The sequence below is a fragment of the Diplotaxodon limnothrissa genome, linkage group LG12, assembly GCF_057381915.1.
Source record: "Diplotaxodon limnothrissa isolate DT_005_m linkage group LG12, D_limnothrissa_male_GT1.1, whole genome shotgun sequence".
NCBI classification, from domain to species: Eukaryota; Metazoa; Chordata; class Actinopteri; order Cichliformes; family Cichlidae; genus Diplotaxodon; species Diplotaxodon limnothrissa.
Window position 1 is genome coordinate 4,639,404 of NC_140607.1, and position 15,454 is coordinate 4,654,857.

At 39.8% G+C, this 15,454-nt stretch overlaps 2 protein-coding genes across 3 annotated transcripts; one reads left to right on the top strand and one right to left on the bottom strand.

The window, feature by feature from the left end:
• Nucleotides 1-1,050: 1,050 nt before the first annotated feature.
• prkab1b (protein kinase, AMP-activated, beta 1 non-catalytic subunit, b) lies at nucleotides 1,051-5,636 on the top strand. Its single transcript, XM_085367808.1, has 8 exons — nucleotides 1,051-1,358; nucleotides 1,501-1,664; nucleotides 2,634-2,803; nucleotides 2,892-2,985; nucleotides 3,102-3,216; nucleotides 4,481-4,614; nucleotides 4,718-4,786; nucleotides 4,944-5,636. Coding segments are annotated over exons 1-8 (825 nt in total). The 5' UTR covers nucleotides 1,051-1,357; the 3' UTR covers nucleotides 5,022-5,636.
• A 6,179-nt stretch (nucleotides 5,637-11,815) lies between these two features.
• Nucleotides 11,816-13,470, bottom strand: LOC146620717 (phospholipase A2, minor isoenzyme-like). Of its 2 annotated transcripts, none has more exons than XM_085367809.1 (4): nucleotides 13,431-13,470; nucleotides 13,114-13,270; nucleotides 12,884-13,011; nucleotides 11,816-12,656 (listed from the first exon to the last, which is right to left on the bottom strand). In XM_085367809.1, exons 1-4 carry the CDS (start codon nucleotides 13,468-13,470, stop codon nucleotides 12,532-12,534), a joined length of 450 nt encoding a protein of 149 aa, XP_085223935.1. In that variant the 3' UTR covers nucleotides 11,816-12,531. The 2 variants fall into 2 exon arrangements, with proteins under 2 accessions (XP_085223935.1, XP_085223937.1); XM_085367811.1 differs by having other exon boundaries at nucleotides 13,114-13,283.
• Nucleotides 13,471-15,454: the final 1,984 nt, after the last annotated feature.

The following is a 15,454-nucleotide window of genomic DNA, read 5'->3' on the forward strand; positions in this document are numbered from 1 at the left end:
CAATTTTTTTCCTGTATAACTAAATCCAGAATTAAATTTTAAATCCTTTTCGCCACATATAAGGTATTGAATCATTAGAACCCATCTTTACTGTATCACTCCAAAAGAACAATTTGCCCCAAGACTGTGGGCTTACCTGTGGCTCCTATGGGTATTTAAAAGTAGACTGGGAGGCAGAGCCTTCAGTTTCCAGCCTCCTGGTCTGTGGAATCAGCTCCCACTTTGGATTCAGGAGACAAACACCCTCTCTACTTTTAAGATTGGCTTAAAACTTTCCTTTTTGATAAAGTTTAGAGTTAGGGCTGGATCAGGTGACTCTGAACCCTCTCAGTTACGTTGCAATTGCCCAAGGCTGCTGGTACATCCCATGATGTACTGAGTATTTAATCTTCACTCACCTCTTTTCAAGCTCTGTGTCTCCGCAATTAATCAATATTTATTATTAATCTCTCCCACAGTGTGTCTTTTGTCCTGTTTCCGTCCCGTTCGCCTCAACCGGCCATGGCAGAGCTCTGTCCCTCCCTGCTGGAGGTTTCTTCCTGATTAAAGCGTTTTTTTCTCCCCACTGTCACCAAGTGTTTGCTAATAGAGGTTTTTTTTTATTTTTATGGTTTTGGATTTCTCCGTATTAGTTTCTGATATAAGCGCCTTGGGGTGACTGTTTGGCACTATATGAATAAAACTGAACTGACGATAAAACATGCAGAAAAGTGGAAATAGGCACATATAGTTCGAGTCCAAAAAATTCAGTTTTAATACATACACTATGTTTGCATTTTCTTCTAAATGCATTCGAAACCTTTAAAACCTTAAAAACTGTGACTATATTTAAAAAAAAAAATCGTACTTGAACGCGGATGATAACGTCCAAGTCTCTTTTTCTTTGGGCATTTCAATGATTTCAAGAAGCCGCGGGACACGACATATAAAAAGATGAGTCCGCCGCAGTAAACGAGAAGGTCTTGTCAGTGACGACAGGGCAGCAAACAGTTAAACTGCCTTTGAAAACGAGCACAGGAGGCGGAAGAGGTGTGTTTTCAACAGGCCTTCAACGCCAGACGCTGAAGTTTCCGCTCAACGGCGAAAGTCATCAGAGTACGGCTGACTAAGGCGGAATAAAACTAAAATCAGGGCAGCGGAAGGTAAAAAACGAAAGAAAGAAGGGCCAGGAGAAAACTTGACTGCTGTTTTGTATTAGTCCGCGGGGACGGAGGACGCCGCTCGGCTCTGCTGTTTACAGGCAGAGGAAAACTTTCAGGAGACGGAAAAAGCAACGATAAGGACACAAGAATAAAAACACCCCGACCAAGGTGCTCATCCTGCAGGAAGCTGAGGCGCCACTGGGAGGGTTATTTGTAGTTGTTAGCTGGCAATCATTGCTGCTGCTGTTGTTATTAGTGGATACGTGAATTGTATCGCGAAGGGCCCCTGGTGGTCATTGTAGGGACCACTGCGGGGCTCCCGGTAGACTCTGCTGACTTGATGCGTTGTCTCTTGCAGTGTGTGAAGCCATCAGGATGGGGAACAGCAGCAGTGACCGATCCAGTGGAAGTCATGGTGAGAGGTCGTACAGAGAGGGACATCATGGAGGGAAGGAGGCTCGTTCTAACATCATGATGGACAGCGCAGATGATGCAGACCTTTACCAGAGAGAAGATCAAAAGGTATTAGAGCAAGTTTACACCATGAACTCTTAAATAAAGCTTTCTGTTCTGTCCCATTGCACTGGATAGCAAGTGACATGCAGGCTTTTGGAAGTAAATTTGTTGTTAAATGAGTTGGTACCAATTATTGTACAATTAACCAATTTCCCCCCCAACCACAACTGGTCGCCGTGGATGGCGGCCAGTCCCTGAGCCTGGCTGTTCCGTTTGAGGCTTCTTCCTGTTAAAAGGGAGTTATGTCACCAAGTGCTCGCTCAGAGCAGGATTGTGTGATTGCTGGGATATTCTCTCTATTGTATGCTCCTTACCTGATGATATAAAGCACCTTGTAACAGGTAGCTGTTGTTGTGAATTGACACTATATAAATAAAATTGGATCAATACCTCTTATATATGGTTTTAAAGAGGTAAAAGAGGGGCCTAAACTAGAATTATTAACCAGAAGCTTTTATTTTTACGACTGATCAGAGTGCAGTGTAATGGAGAACAAGAGGCAGGATAACCAGTTTAATTAATGCTGAGGCAACATGTTGACACTACCTCGGAGGAGGGAGAGCAATCCAAAGAGCTTAGTGTCTTGTAAAATAGTTGGTGCAAAGTGTCAGTAATGTGTCAAAATGGTCAAATGTGGTCTGTTCAGGATGTGCAAACTGTGTGTAATGGATGTAAGGAAGGCTATATATTCTGTTAGTGATGTGTACACAAGTCAAATGTTAAAACAAAGATTTGTCCAACAGTTTGTTTTATCAATGTCAAATTCCTGATAAAGGTGAATTAAGTCTTTTTGTATCTAATTGGAGAGTAACATCAAAGAGCATCATAAGCTAAAGCTATGTTTTAGAGGTTACACATACAAAAAGCACTTTTCTGTATCCTTTAGTGTTTTTCTAAGTTTGCCATTCAGTCTGGAGAAAGACTACAGGCGCTCTTGCTAACAGGGCAGTAATGCAGTGATATCATGCTTCTCAGTCTCCACAGGAGTTACAGGAGTTTCTGGCCTGGCAGCAGGACCTGGAGAGCGACGCTAAAAATCTAGCGCAGGCCAGACCGACTGTGTTCAGATGGGCGGGTGCAGCGAAAGACGTCTTTGTGTCCGGCTCTTTTAACAACTGGTCTACCAAGATCCCACTCAACAAAAGGTAGTTTGAGTCAGGGGAAAGCAGCCTCAGAGATGCTTCACTGTTTAAACTTATTAAAAAGTAACAAGCGGTTGTTTCTCAAACCCAGTCGGAATAACTTTGTGGCTATTGTGGACTTGCCTGAGGGAGAGCACCAATACAAGTTCTGTGTGGATGGTCAGTGGATCTTGGATCCGGCTGGGGTGAGTGGAGGTTTTACATTTTGGGGTCACTAGTTTACTCTTATTAGTGGTTTACACTTAGAAGTGTGTATCATTACCTTTTTAAAATGTTTTAATTTTTTTATGCTCTCACACAGGCCGTGGTAACGTCTAAAACTGGAACAGTCAATAATGTCATACAGGTGAAAACAACAGACTTTGAAGTCTTTGATGCCCTCAGGATTGACTCTCAGGACTCGGCTGACGTCTCGGGTATGGAAACTTGTTAATTTGTAACTCAAAAACTTTGAGGTGGTTCTGTAACTCCAAAGCATGTTCAGACTTGGGCCATATTGATTTGTATGCTCACAATTTTGGATATTTGGCTGATTATTGCTTTGATGATTGTACCCTTAGCAGCCAGCTTGTTACGTAGGTACACCCATTCAGCCTGTTGTTAACACAAATATCAGTCACATGGTAACGACATGGTACATTTGGGCATGAAGCTGAAGTTCAAACAAAAATGCAGAATGGAGAATAAAAGTGATTTTAAGTGACTTTGGCGTGGTTGTTGGCCGCACACTGGTCTGAGTATTCTAGAAATGGCTGATCTGCTGGGATTTTTTTTTTTCCCCCCACAAAACCATCTGTAGTGTCTCTAGCTAATGGAGTGGGTGGGACAAAATATCCAGTGAGCGGCTTTTCTCTGGGAGAAAATGCCTTATTGATGTGAAGTCAGATGGACTACAGCAGCAGAAGACCACACCGAGCTAAGAACAGGAAACTGAAGCTATAATTTCTGTGGGCTCCCGACTATGTAAACAACATAATCCTCGTATCAGTTCAGGCTGCTGATGGTGTATTAGCGTGAGCAACACCAGTCTACCCTGAATATTGCTGATGTTTGAGATGACTCGGGTTATCTCAAACTGGTTTTTGTTTGTTTTGTTTTTTAACATGACGGTTGGTTCACTGCTCTCAAATGGCCATTGTCAGTCCAAAGAGGACTTTGGGATGTGGTGCAACACAAGAATTCATATCATGAGTGTGCAGCTGTCAAATCTACAGCAACTGTGATGATGTCATATCAATATCAAATTAATATACTAAATCTGAGGAATGTTTCGGCACCTTGTTGAGTCTATGCAGCAAAGAATTACAGCAATTATGCAGGCAACAGGGGTACTAGAAGTTTTTACCCAATAATGTGGCTGCTGACTGTAGATGAATGATTGGAATCGAGTCCAAACTTTATGCTGCCTGATTAATAAAGATTATTGATGGAAAAGCCTTTGAATCGATTGTCCCAGAAAATGATGGTCTACATGCGCCGAAACAGCTAAAATATGCAGAGTGCAGCTGCAGCATTTTGGAGGAGTCTGGTTTTTATTTCAATATTGCATATTGTTTTTTTGTTTGTTTTCACTGGTGTTTGTTTACAAAGGGTCCTTGAATAATTCTGTCTGCTGTATCTCTGTAAAGCTTTATTAAGGCGAAGTTATTTATTTGTTTACATTTGATCACTCTTTCCCAGACTTGTCCAGTTCTCCTCCTGGCCCCTACCTACAGGACGCATATGTAACCAAGCCAGATGACAAACTCAAACATCCTCCTTTCTTACCTCCTCACCTGCTGCAAGTGCTGCTCAACAAGGACACTGGTATTTCTGTAAGTCCAGGCTTTGAGTTGTTATATACATTTAATTATATAATTATTTATATGCATATGTTTAATTTTACGTTTGATTCATCCTGCTGTGAATTTTCCACAGTGTGACCCGACACTGCTTCCAGAGCCTAACCATGTGATGCTAAATCACCTGTATGCCCTCTCCATCAAGGTAACAAATTGAATAGATCTTTTTTATTTTTTAATTTTTTATTTTTGCCCAAATTGTTAATGCTGTAGTTCAGATTGTGATTGTCAGTTCTCACGGTGCTGTGTCAAAATGTCATGCGATCATGTGATTGTGGGTTGCTTTCTGTTTGTTTTTAAAGGACGGGGTGATGGTTCTCAGTGCAACACACCGATACAAGAAAAAGTACGTGACCACTCTTCTGTACAAGCCAATATAATCCACGGAGGTGCGCTCCCTCCTCCTCTTTTGAAATCGATCTGTTGGTGTACACAGCTGCTATCTGGACTGCTTTGCTGAAACTGGACCTAAAGTATCTTCCTGATATCGGTTTAAAACATTTGGTAAAGTTATTGATTTTGAACTGTTCTATGATCTCAGAATTTGAAAATGTTGAAATGTTCAATGTTTGCAAATACGTGTTATGTTATGAGCAGGCCGGTGTTTTAAAAGACTTCATTCCAACTTCACCCTGATTAATTAATACAAGTGTGGTTGCTGGAGACCAAAATGATGAGGACGGGGGAGATCTGTAATCGTTCAACTCTGACGCCAAGCCTCAATTTTGACATTTGTATTGAAGTGACCTGGAATTGCCTGAAACTGAGACTTGAAAAATGTTAGTTTTACTAACCAGGAGGCTAGCACAGCTGCATCGGCTCTCCTTACACGAGGAAATGGACACAAAGACACTAAGAGGTGGAAAAAATGTAACATGTAATGAATTTCATATGATTCCTCTGTTGTTTTTTGTTTTTCTTTTCTAAAAATACAGTGTTTTTCAGATGACACATTATAAATCAGAAATAGAATGAAATTTTCATAAAAAAATGATGACTGCAAAAATCCATTAGTGCTATGAGTTTTTGTGTTTGTGCGTGGGTTTTTATTTTTTGAGGTTGTATGATTCTGTGCACACACTGGGCTTTAGAAACCAGGTTCTTGTTTTTGTCGTGAATTGCACGAGTACACTTATTTTTAGTTCAGCATGAGATGAGCATCAGTGTCCACCTGTGCAGCTGTTCTTATTTTTTTATTTTTTTTTTTTTGAATGATGCAATTTGTAAATGAATATACTAAAACGGCTGTAGTCAACATACTCAACAGTATGTTGACTCTAAGCATAAGCATTCACTGCACCTACTGTATCTACATCCAGGTAAAGATTCACATAATCAAATTGTTTTTAAATGGACACGATGAAAAGCAAAACCTGGAAATGGTTCAATTACATATTTTCAGTCTTTTTTTTTTTTTCCTGTTGTTTGTGCCCATAAAGAAACAAGTTTAGCAGAGTGAAAATCAGGTAAGAGAAGCATGACAGATGTTTACTTCTGTTGCACAAACATGTAGGTAAAGGACATAAATAACATGAACATATTACAGAATGTTATATTTCTATATTTCTAATCAACTTGGTAGCTCTTGACACTTGACGGAGAACAAATTTTGGGGTCAACTTGAAAGAAAGGCACATGTGAAATGTAAAAGAGCAAATATGACATGATATTTAGGTGCAAACTGTTATGCAGCATTTAGAATCCCCATATAGCGGTATCATTTCCTGTAATATGCCAATACAAGGAATTTATTCCGCTCCCCTCCAATCATGGACCATCTTCTAATTCAGTGAATGATGGTCAGCTTATCATTGATCTTTCCACTCAAATGTGGCTGTTCTTCTCTGTCACCCAATTGCAGAAGCTGCTTCATCAGCTGCAAAGCAAACAAACGCTCTACAGCCTTCCTACTGCAGGATGTCACTGACAGTAGCCTTGGTGCATAACCGCAAGTTGTAATAAGAGGCTGCAGACCTCAGATTTTTAGGGACTTCTGGTGTAGACGATAAGGCATGCGTTTATGAGTATTTTATTTAGTTAGCAGTAGTTTTCAAGTTGGAACAGTGGTGGTATAATGGTGGAGTAATGAAAAGCTGAAACAGAAAGGGATTTGGGTCATCCCACTAACACTGTCATCTTTACTCTCATGGAGTTATGTGCACTGTCGATGACTTTTACAGCTGGGTGGAGATGTTGGTCCTCTTGAGGTCTTTATAGATTTGAATTGAATCCTGTCTATAATCTATGTGTGATCTACAGACACAGCAACGAAACTGAACTTTTGAAACGAGGTTAAACAACCAAAGGCTTCCTGCTTTAAATTAAGGAGGCTGGTTTAGTTGATCACAATAGCAACCTAGTAGTTTCAGGGCTTTGTGGAGGCTGATCACTGAAGTTTAGGAAAATTACCGATGTCTCATGTCAACTATATAGGATCACCACAATTTACAGGCAATTTTAAGTTTTGAAAAGCCCCATTTGTGTGTGTGTGTGTGTGTGTGTGTGTGTTTTACTGGGGATATTTTGTCACTCCAATGATAAACTGTGTCACATTTAGTCCTGGACAAGTAAAGAAGGAAACATGAAATACAAACATGATGGTCGTGAAAATTAATATTTGTGATGGAAAAAAGCTATGAAGGCCATGTTCTGTGCAAAAATACTTTTCAAATTATATTGTTACTGTAGTCAAATGAACAAGTTGTAATCCACCATCACTTAAATAAGAAAGTAAATCAACAAAGAAACTTTTAAATAACCAGTTCTTAATTCAGTTTTTGGTTGATTCTCGGGTTTTACTGTGCTGTGTTAAATGACTGGGTTTCGTTAGGGTTTATAATCAATTCAATTCAAACTTTTATTCATATAAATCTAATTGACAGCAGTAGCTGTCAAGGTACAGTATGTGATATAGACCCTACAGTATTAGGGTTAGTAATCAAATGATACCCTATGAGCAAGCACTTGGCAACAGTGGGGGGAATCTCCCTTTCAACAGGAAGCAACCTCTGGTAGGGTCGTTATTTGCCATGACTGGTTTGGGGGTAAGGATAAAGGGAAGAGAGCATAGAGACAGAACAAAAAGCACAGCGTGGGAGATAAAAGATAAAGGTTAATGACACGCAGTAGTAGTATAAGCACATTGGAAGTACTCACTGCATCATCACAAGTCCATCAGCAGCTTGAGCCTTTAGTATCGAAAGGGAAAGTTTTAAACTCAAAGTTAAAATTAAATAGATGGTGGGAAGAAAGGGAGATAGGAAACTAGTAAGTGAATTGGAAATGAAGGGAGGGAGCCTGAGAGGGAGAAAAGGAGAGAAGGTAGGAAGATAGAGTGGGAAGATGCTGTGAAGAAAGGGAAATAGGGAGGGATTAAGGAACTGAAGGACAGAGGAAAAAAGGCATAAAGATTGGAGGAAAGAGGGAAAAGAGTAGGAGGAAGATAGAAATATAGGAAGGGAGGAAAGAGATAACACATGAGTATAGGTAGGAGGGAGGAGAGAATGAGGAAGATATGGAGCAAAGGAAGGGAGACAAGGGAGGAGGATCAAGGGAGAGGTAAATACAGGGAGGGGATAGGATGGAGGGAGGAATAAATGAAGGTAAATAGGGATGGAGAAATTGGAGGAAGTGGGTGAGGGGTAAATACAGGGAGGAAGTAAGGAGATAGAGATGGAGGGAGGGTGGGAGAAATTAAGGCACATACGGGTACATACTAATAGAGAGAGAGGGAGGGAAGACAAATAAAGGGAGGGAGGGAGTGTGTGTGTACTGTGTGTTACGCACTGATCAATAATCAGTCATTTGTTCCATTATAAGTGGTCACACTAATGGAAGCAGAGCAGCTGCAGACAGTCTGACTGTAAACTGATTACATTTCATATTGAAATGTCTTCACAGACTGAGATTCAGTCAGAGTCTGAACTTCAACATCTTTTTCACTGAAAGTCACCTAAATCAGTCCCACTGGCTCGACCCAGAACCGGAATCACTTAAAGATGTCACAGGTTCTGTAAAGGATCTGCAAACCGTGCCCAGGTCTGCTTGCATGGTGGAGTCGGACATAAGTCGGACACAAGACTCAGAGCTTAGTTTTAAACTCAGTTTGTTGAACAAGCTGCCTGGTGTAGGGTCCCAGTGGTCTTAAGACCATAACCCAATATTCTTCTCTTTGTTTGAGGTGTGCAAATTTATCTCCACCCCTGCACTGAGACTAATAGATTTACCTGCTGACACTTGTAGTGTTCAGTCCTCAGTCTACTTGCAATCACACCTACAGAGAAAAAAAAGTTAGATTTTTCTCTATGCAGGTGTGAAAAAAACACACCTTTAAAGGTGTTTTTATTGATTAAAAACACCTTTAAAAGTTTCTCACAATAATTGAACTTACCACAGCAAAAATTGTCTTTAGGCCAGTGGAGCCAGGTTTCTGGTTTGGGAGCAGACAATTAATGCCTGACTAGTTTGTGCCGTTCTGAAGCTGAATCCTGGGGGTTCCAGTATAAAAAGATTGGGATCCCAATCTTTTTGTACTATTGTTAACATTGTTAATCAGAACAGTTTTCTTCTCTCAAGTCACAAAAGTTGGTGATGAGCCAGACTGAACATATATCTCCTCTGATGTCTATAGTTTGGATTCAGAAGTCCTGATCAGAATCCCACAAGGGATGCTCTTAATGAGCCATAAGAAACGAAAACCCTCTGCGTGCGTGTTGCGGACAGCCATTTTTCTGAAGATGAAAGTGTGCAATTATCCTTCATCATACTTCGAACTCATCAGATTTAAAAAGTTAAGGACACTGATAAAACGCTGTCTCTAATATGTGTTGATTTTTACTGTGTAGTTGTTCATGTCATGTATCACCCCCAGTACAGCACCACAAAAGCACAGTGCTGTATGCTCACACATGCTGGAGCTAATCATCTCTACAGGAGGCGGTGCCTGATAACGCTCTCGCTGATCATACCTGTGTTTCCTCTCAGATGACTCTCTCCATGTACAGATGCTCAGTCAACTTGGTGAAGCCCTGAAAACACCTGTGTATTATATTTGTAGGCATAAAAGACATTTTATAACATAACAAATACGTTAATATAAAAAAAAACTTGTGTCACCAGTCACTGAACTTCTGTCCCTTAAAGTGTGCAATGAGTACAGATAGATGAATGAGACACTCCGTAAATAGTCAGCAAGTGTCTTCTGTCAGATTTCAACTACAGCACAACATGGAGACGTTTCTAGGTAAAGTTCTGAAACACGGAGAGCAGCAGCATTTCAGTCTTGGTGGTTCCAAATAAAGACCAAAAAAGTGCACTGAACAGAAAACCCCCACAGATTTACCAAAGTTATCTTCAATCCAAAGTAATGTGATGTTAAAGATGAATTGCACAAGGCACATTCAAATAATATTAAGAAATCACACAAGTCCTTTGTTCCGAGAGTTCGTTGCAAGGATGTGTCAGAGTATTAGTAACAGATTCAGAGAGTGGGACTCAGAGGCTAAGACGACCAAGAACCACTTACAAAGCATGGGAGGGGACAAAAACTAGTGGGCGGGGTATGGTCACATGGAAGTGTTGGTGACAAGAAGAGATTAAGCATCTGAAAGACAACAATGAGCTGATAAGTTCAAAGACCAAGGCATATTGTGGCAAAACAAAAGTTTCACAGGGCCAGCATCAAGCATGCTGGGGGAAATTGTCTTCAGATTTACTTGATTAACCAAGATACAATTCAGCAGGATGAACAGGCATTGTTTCAGTAACAAAGTCATGTTAATTAATGAGACACACAATGTGTAAGGATCAAAGAAGCTTCATTTCAAAGAACTCCTGTTGCTTTAAAAATACATTTTTGATATGCTGTCATGTTATGAACTATAGTTTTCTGGGGTTTTTTACCAGCTGACATTTAAAATTGCAGATTCCAGTCCTATTTTGTCACAATCAGCTGCGTAGCATGAGGATAGTTTTATTGTGGTGCCAAATGCAGAACACAGCAGACAGAAGTAAAAAATATGGCAAGCCTTTAATGCTGAATAGTTCAAAGATAAACATGATCCAAAAAACAGTGGAGCCAGGAAATGCAAATAACAAGGAAACAGTAGGAACAATAATACAGGAAACCCAGGGAATGCATCCAGGAAACAATGGGAAACACAGAGAAACCAAGACAAGGAAACGTCTTGATGCATCATCCAGGAAAGTAAATCTCCAAAAGTTGATTCTGTTCATCAGGACGTAGTGTTTTGTGGGAGAAACGTTTCGTCACTCATCCAAGTGAGACAAGGAAACACACAAGTGGAGGCTACGTCCACACTAACACATTAGTTTTCTCGTTTTCTCTCCGTTTTGGCCTCCACACTGAGGCGGCGTTTTCGCTGGTGGAAAACGCATACATTTGAAAACATTCAAATGCAGTGTGGACAGCGAAAATGCAGACTTTCTAAAAAGATGACGCATGTTAGTCATATGATGCAGTCATGTAACCAATTAAACTAAGATAGCAGAGGGCATTCTACAGCAGTTGTTTTGTTTGCTCTCAATTTTACAGCCCTATTAAAGATTAATATCAGTTTGTACATGCTCCAGATAGCTTTTCTTTAAATTCTTTAACTCTCACTCGCTTTTGCAACTTTGTACTTTTACGCAGCAACAACTCCACCTCATTGTTAGTCCATTTAAAAAAAAACTCGGTGCTTTTTCTCAACATTTTGCTGTAACGTTTCAAAGAGCCGCAGAGTAAATAAACGGCAGACAGAAATGAGGCAGGTCGAATCTTCTTGCGTTTCACGCATGCGCAGTGCTGGAACGTAAGCATTTTCGGACTCTGTGAAAACGACTGAAAAAGACAGTGTGGACGCGTTTTCAGATGAAAACGCTGTTTTGAAATCTATCTGGGCTAGTGTGGACGTAGCCTAAGTCAATACAAAGCACAAGTGACGAAAACTAGGAAGTAACTAAACAGAGAAGACAGACTCTAACACACAAACCTGACACAGAAGGGGATAAAAGGAAGGCTAAGAAAACATAAAAGAGACCATAAAGAAACCAAAAAACAAAGACTTGTGATGCACATGATACACATCAGGAATAAACAATACTGGTCAAACTAAGAACCAAAGGGTATGTTCAATAATAAGAATAAAAAAAAGTCCAAAACAGAAAACCCAGGACCATCACACCTCACTGCATTTCTTTTTCCTGTTAGCTGTTGGTTTAGTTTGCTGTGACTCTTTTGGCCACTGTGCTGGCGAGAAAAAGCGCAGTCCCATCAGTCCTGCTGTTCCCGCATAACTTACTGATACTAAGACTTGAGACAGGGTGATTAAAATGATAGTCCAGCAGCTCTCTGTATTACTGCCCTCTGTCAAGGCAAAGACTTTAGATGACACCATTAATTTAGGTTCATTTGTTTCAAGTACACGAGTGCACACATTCATCCTGAGCTCAAGCTAGATGACCATCAAGAACCAGCTGTGCAGTTTTATGTTTTAGATGATGGCTGTCTTTATTAATGGCATTTGTACATTAATAAACAACAATTGGAGGTTGTATGAATGAATCAAAACCAATCAACTTTCCACAGTTTCCACAGTGACCACTTTTCTATACAAGGCTCCACAGATCTGAGCTCATTTTTGAAATAAAAGCCAATTGTATGTTGTACGGTTGCTTTGCTGAAACCAGACCCTGATGTCAGTCTAAAGACAGCAGAATAAATTTTGTAATGGGATCAAAAGTTGAAAATATTTCAGTTAAACTTGTGGATCAGTGTTCAAACTGACACCTTAAAAGAATGAGTCAGCTGTGTTATAAGTGCTTATGAATGGGAAATAGTGAGTATTGAAAAGTGACAAATCAATCTTTCTGCTGTGGTGGGTGATGTGATCAGTTGGCACAGTAAACTGAGTGATCCAGGTTCTTGTTTTCTGGGTTGTATGTATTCTGGGCAAAGCAGTGAGCCGCAGCACGATCACACTCGCACACAGCAGCTTGACACGTATCGTTGGCCGCTGCAGAGAAAGAGCTGTGTCAGCACATGAATACACAACTTCACAGTAATAGCTAAACATCTAACACATTTAAACATTACAAATGTGGCGTGGTTCCATACATACATGGACAGTTGGAAATTTGTGATTTAAATAAATTTTTTAAAACCCAGAACATTAGAATTTAACTATTTCTTTTGCCCAAAATGTGTGTGTGTGTAAGCCTGTTTAGTAAGACTTGTTGTTACCTGAGCAGGTCACTCTTTGATTATTGCAGGTATAATCGAAATCAATAATGTAAGGAAGGTCTTCAGCATCCCCGCATCCAGGAATCTTTCTGCTATTTGCATAGCATTTATCGTGAATTTGGCAGCACCTGCAAATGGATCGGGAGGAGAGAGCATGTTTGAGACAATGTCAAGTTCCCTTCTATTTCAAAAACTGAAAACAAGTCTGATGTGTAGTGTCTGATTCCTACGCATCCACTCCATCTCGGGGGGTCCCCTTCCCTCCGAAGCCACAATAGCAGCCGTAATTGTTGTATCTTAGAGGGTTAACACCGGGCTGGGCGCACTGGATCATCAACCCAAAATGCCACATTGCCTTAGGCAGCACTGCACCACTGACCGCACAAGCTGTTAGGACGTACTCAAAAAATCGATTAGGAGAATTTATCTATTTATATATATATATAATCTCTTGTAAAGGAAAAACAACAACAACAACTTTTAAAGCGATACAGTCATTGTGTAAAACACGACTGATAATAACGTACATAAGCTTTTTCATGCTTACCCGTGAGAAGCAGCAGCAGAGGAGGAGTAATCAAATTCATGGTTGCAGTCACATGAACCTGAAATTTGGTACAGCCTGCTTTTATAAGTACAGGTGAGAGGGGGTGGAGACATCTGTCAAAGACTAACATCAAATCTGATGCTCTGTTAGGCCAGCACACTTTGTTTTTCTTGTATTTCATTGGTAGAACATAACAGCATTTACTCGGTTTCTGTACTGTGTAAATTTAAGGTAATAAACCTCACTTTAGTATTTTTATGACATGCTTCTTAAACTTTGTTTAGAAAAATCAATATCAAAGTTTCAGTTTATAAATTATGCTTTTATATATGAACCACCAAATGGTACAGTTCAATCACATGTGGAAAGCACAAAATAATGGAAAGGAATATTCAAAGACCTAATTCTGAAGCAACAGGTGAGAGGTGAACGATCAAAGGAGTTTATTTCATCCACTAGTTGTTTTTCAGCAGCAGTGAGTGGTGGGATGCATAAGTAGTCAAACCATGCACTACAGTGAACTTGAACTAATTTATGGGCAGTGGGCACAAAGGCTTGTTATAGTAGGACAAAATGCGATTGGACAGTTAAGATCATTCCCTCAGCAGACTGGTGAACTTGATGTGAACCTGATGAGTAAGAGCAGACCCCAGAATCAGATTTCAGGTTCAATTAGAAGATCGGGGGATTAAATGCTATGAAAAATAACTTGATGTTTGTTAAATTAAAAATGAAAATCTAAATGTTCTTCCAAATGTTCAGCATGAGTATATACAAAAAAGCCATGACATTTTGGGACTCTTACAGCACATCGTCCACCTTTTCTGCCAGAAAATAAAATCCATGCCACGAGACCAGCAAAACCCTTTAAAAACCAGTTGGAGTTGGTACTAACTGCCCCTTTCAGACGCACTCTGACACGTACAGATATGCTCCGTTCACTCTCAGAACAGCTCTGCCAAACACAGTTTAAACACCTGTCAGAATAAACCAAATCAAAGTGCAGTGCCATTGAAAAAAGAGGAACTGGCAAAAAATCCTGACAACCAAAAGAAAACTGTGTATAATGGCTTCACTAGTAAAGCACAGATTCAAGTTCCTTCTATAAGGAAAACATTCAGAAAACGTTTATAAGAGCAAAATTATGGAGAATACCAATGGATCATAAAAGGTCTACAAAAAGCCTCTAATTAATTAGAGAATTTATAAAATACAGAAGGTTACATCAAAGATATCTGGATCACGTGTGCAGCTGAACGCACCGAGAAGAAAAGAAGGTGGCACTTTGAGCATTAGTAAGATCTATTAGTAAGGTATTAGCAAATACTTAATTCATCATTTATACATCATTACTGCTTCTTAGTATGGCATTTCTAAGTACAGGTATGTTTATCCATCTGTTACGTTTAGGCCGTTCACGTTTACAGCTGTCACTGCAACCGCATCACTGCTAGCAATAATCATAGTCATAATAATATATGTGCAGTAATAAACTGCTAAGCAGGACTAATGCTATATAAATGATGGATTAAGCATTTGTTAAAACCTTACTTATATCTTTCTGATGCTTAGTAGTGTGACATAAGTGGCATTGCTAAAAAAAACAAAACGTCAGTGACCCTTTAACATACAATTGCAGTTTGTACACAAATGAAAATAGCTGAAGTTATAACACTGTACAGAAATAGAGATCGACACCAAGTCACAAGTGATACAGTTACAGGCCTGTTTCTCTGCTTTTACAACTCTTCAAAATACTGGACGAAGTTGTCATTAACAGATGAGAACAAATAAATTGATAAACACAAAACAGCTCCGGTTCTTGATCACAACAAAAACAAAAACGTTTGTGAACCTGGTTTTGGAAGGATAGATATATCATTATATCTATATTTATCAGATAAATAAAAAAAATTTCTTTCTCTCTTTTGTGGGGCGAGTGTAGACAAGTATTGGGGGGATGTGGGGTTAATGGTGATCAGGGTAAACTGGTTTTGAGCATGTGGGAGGGATTAATAAGTGTG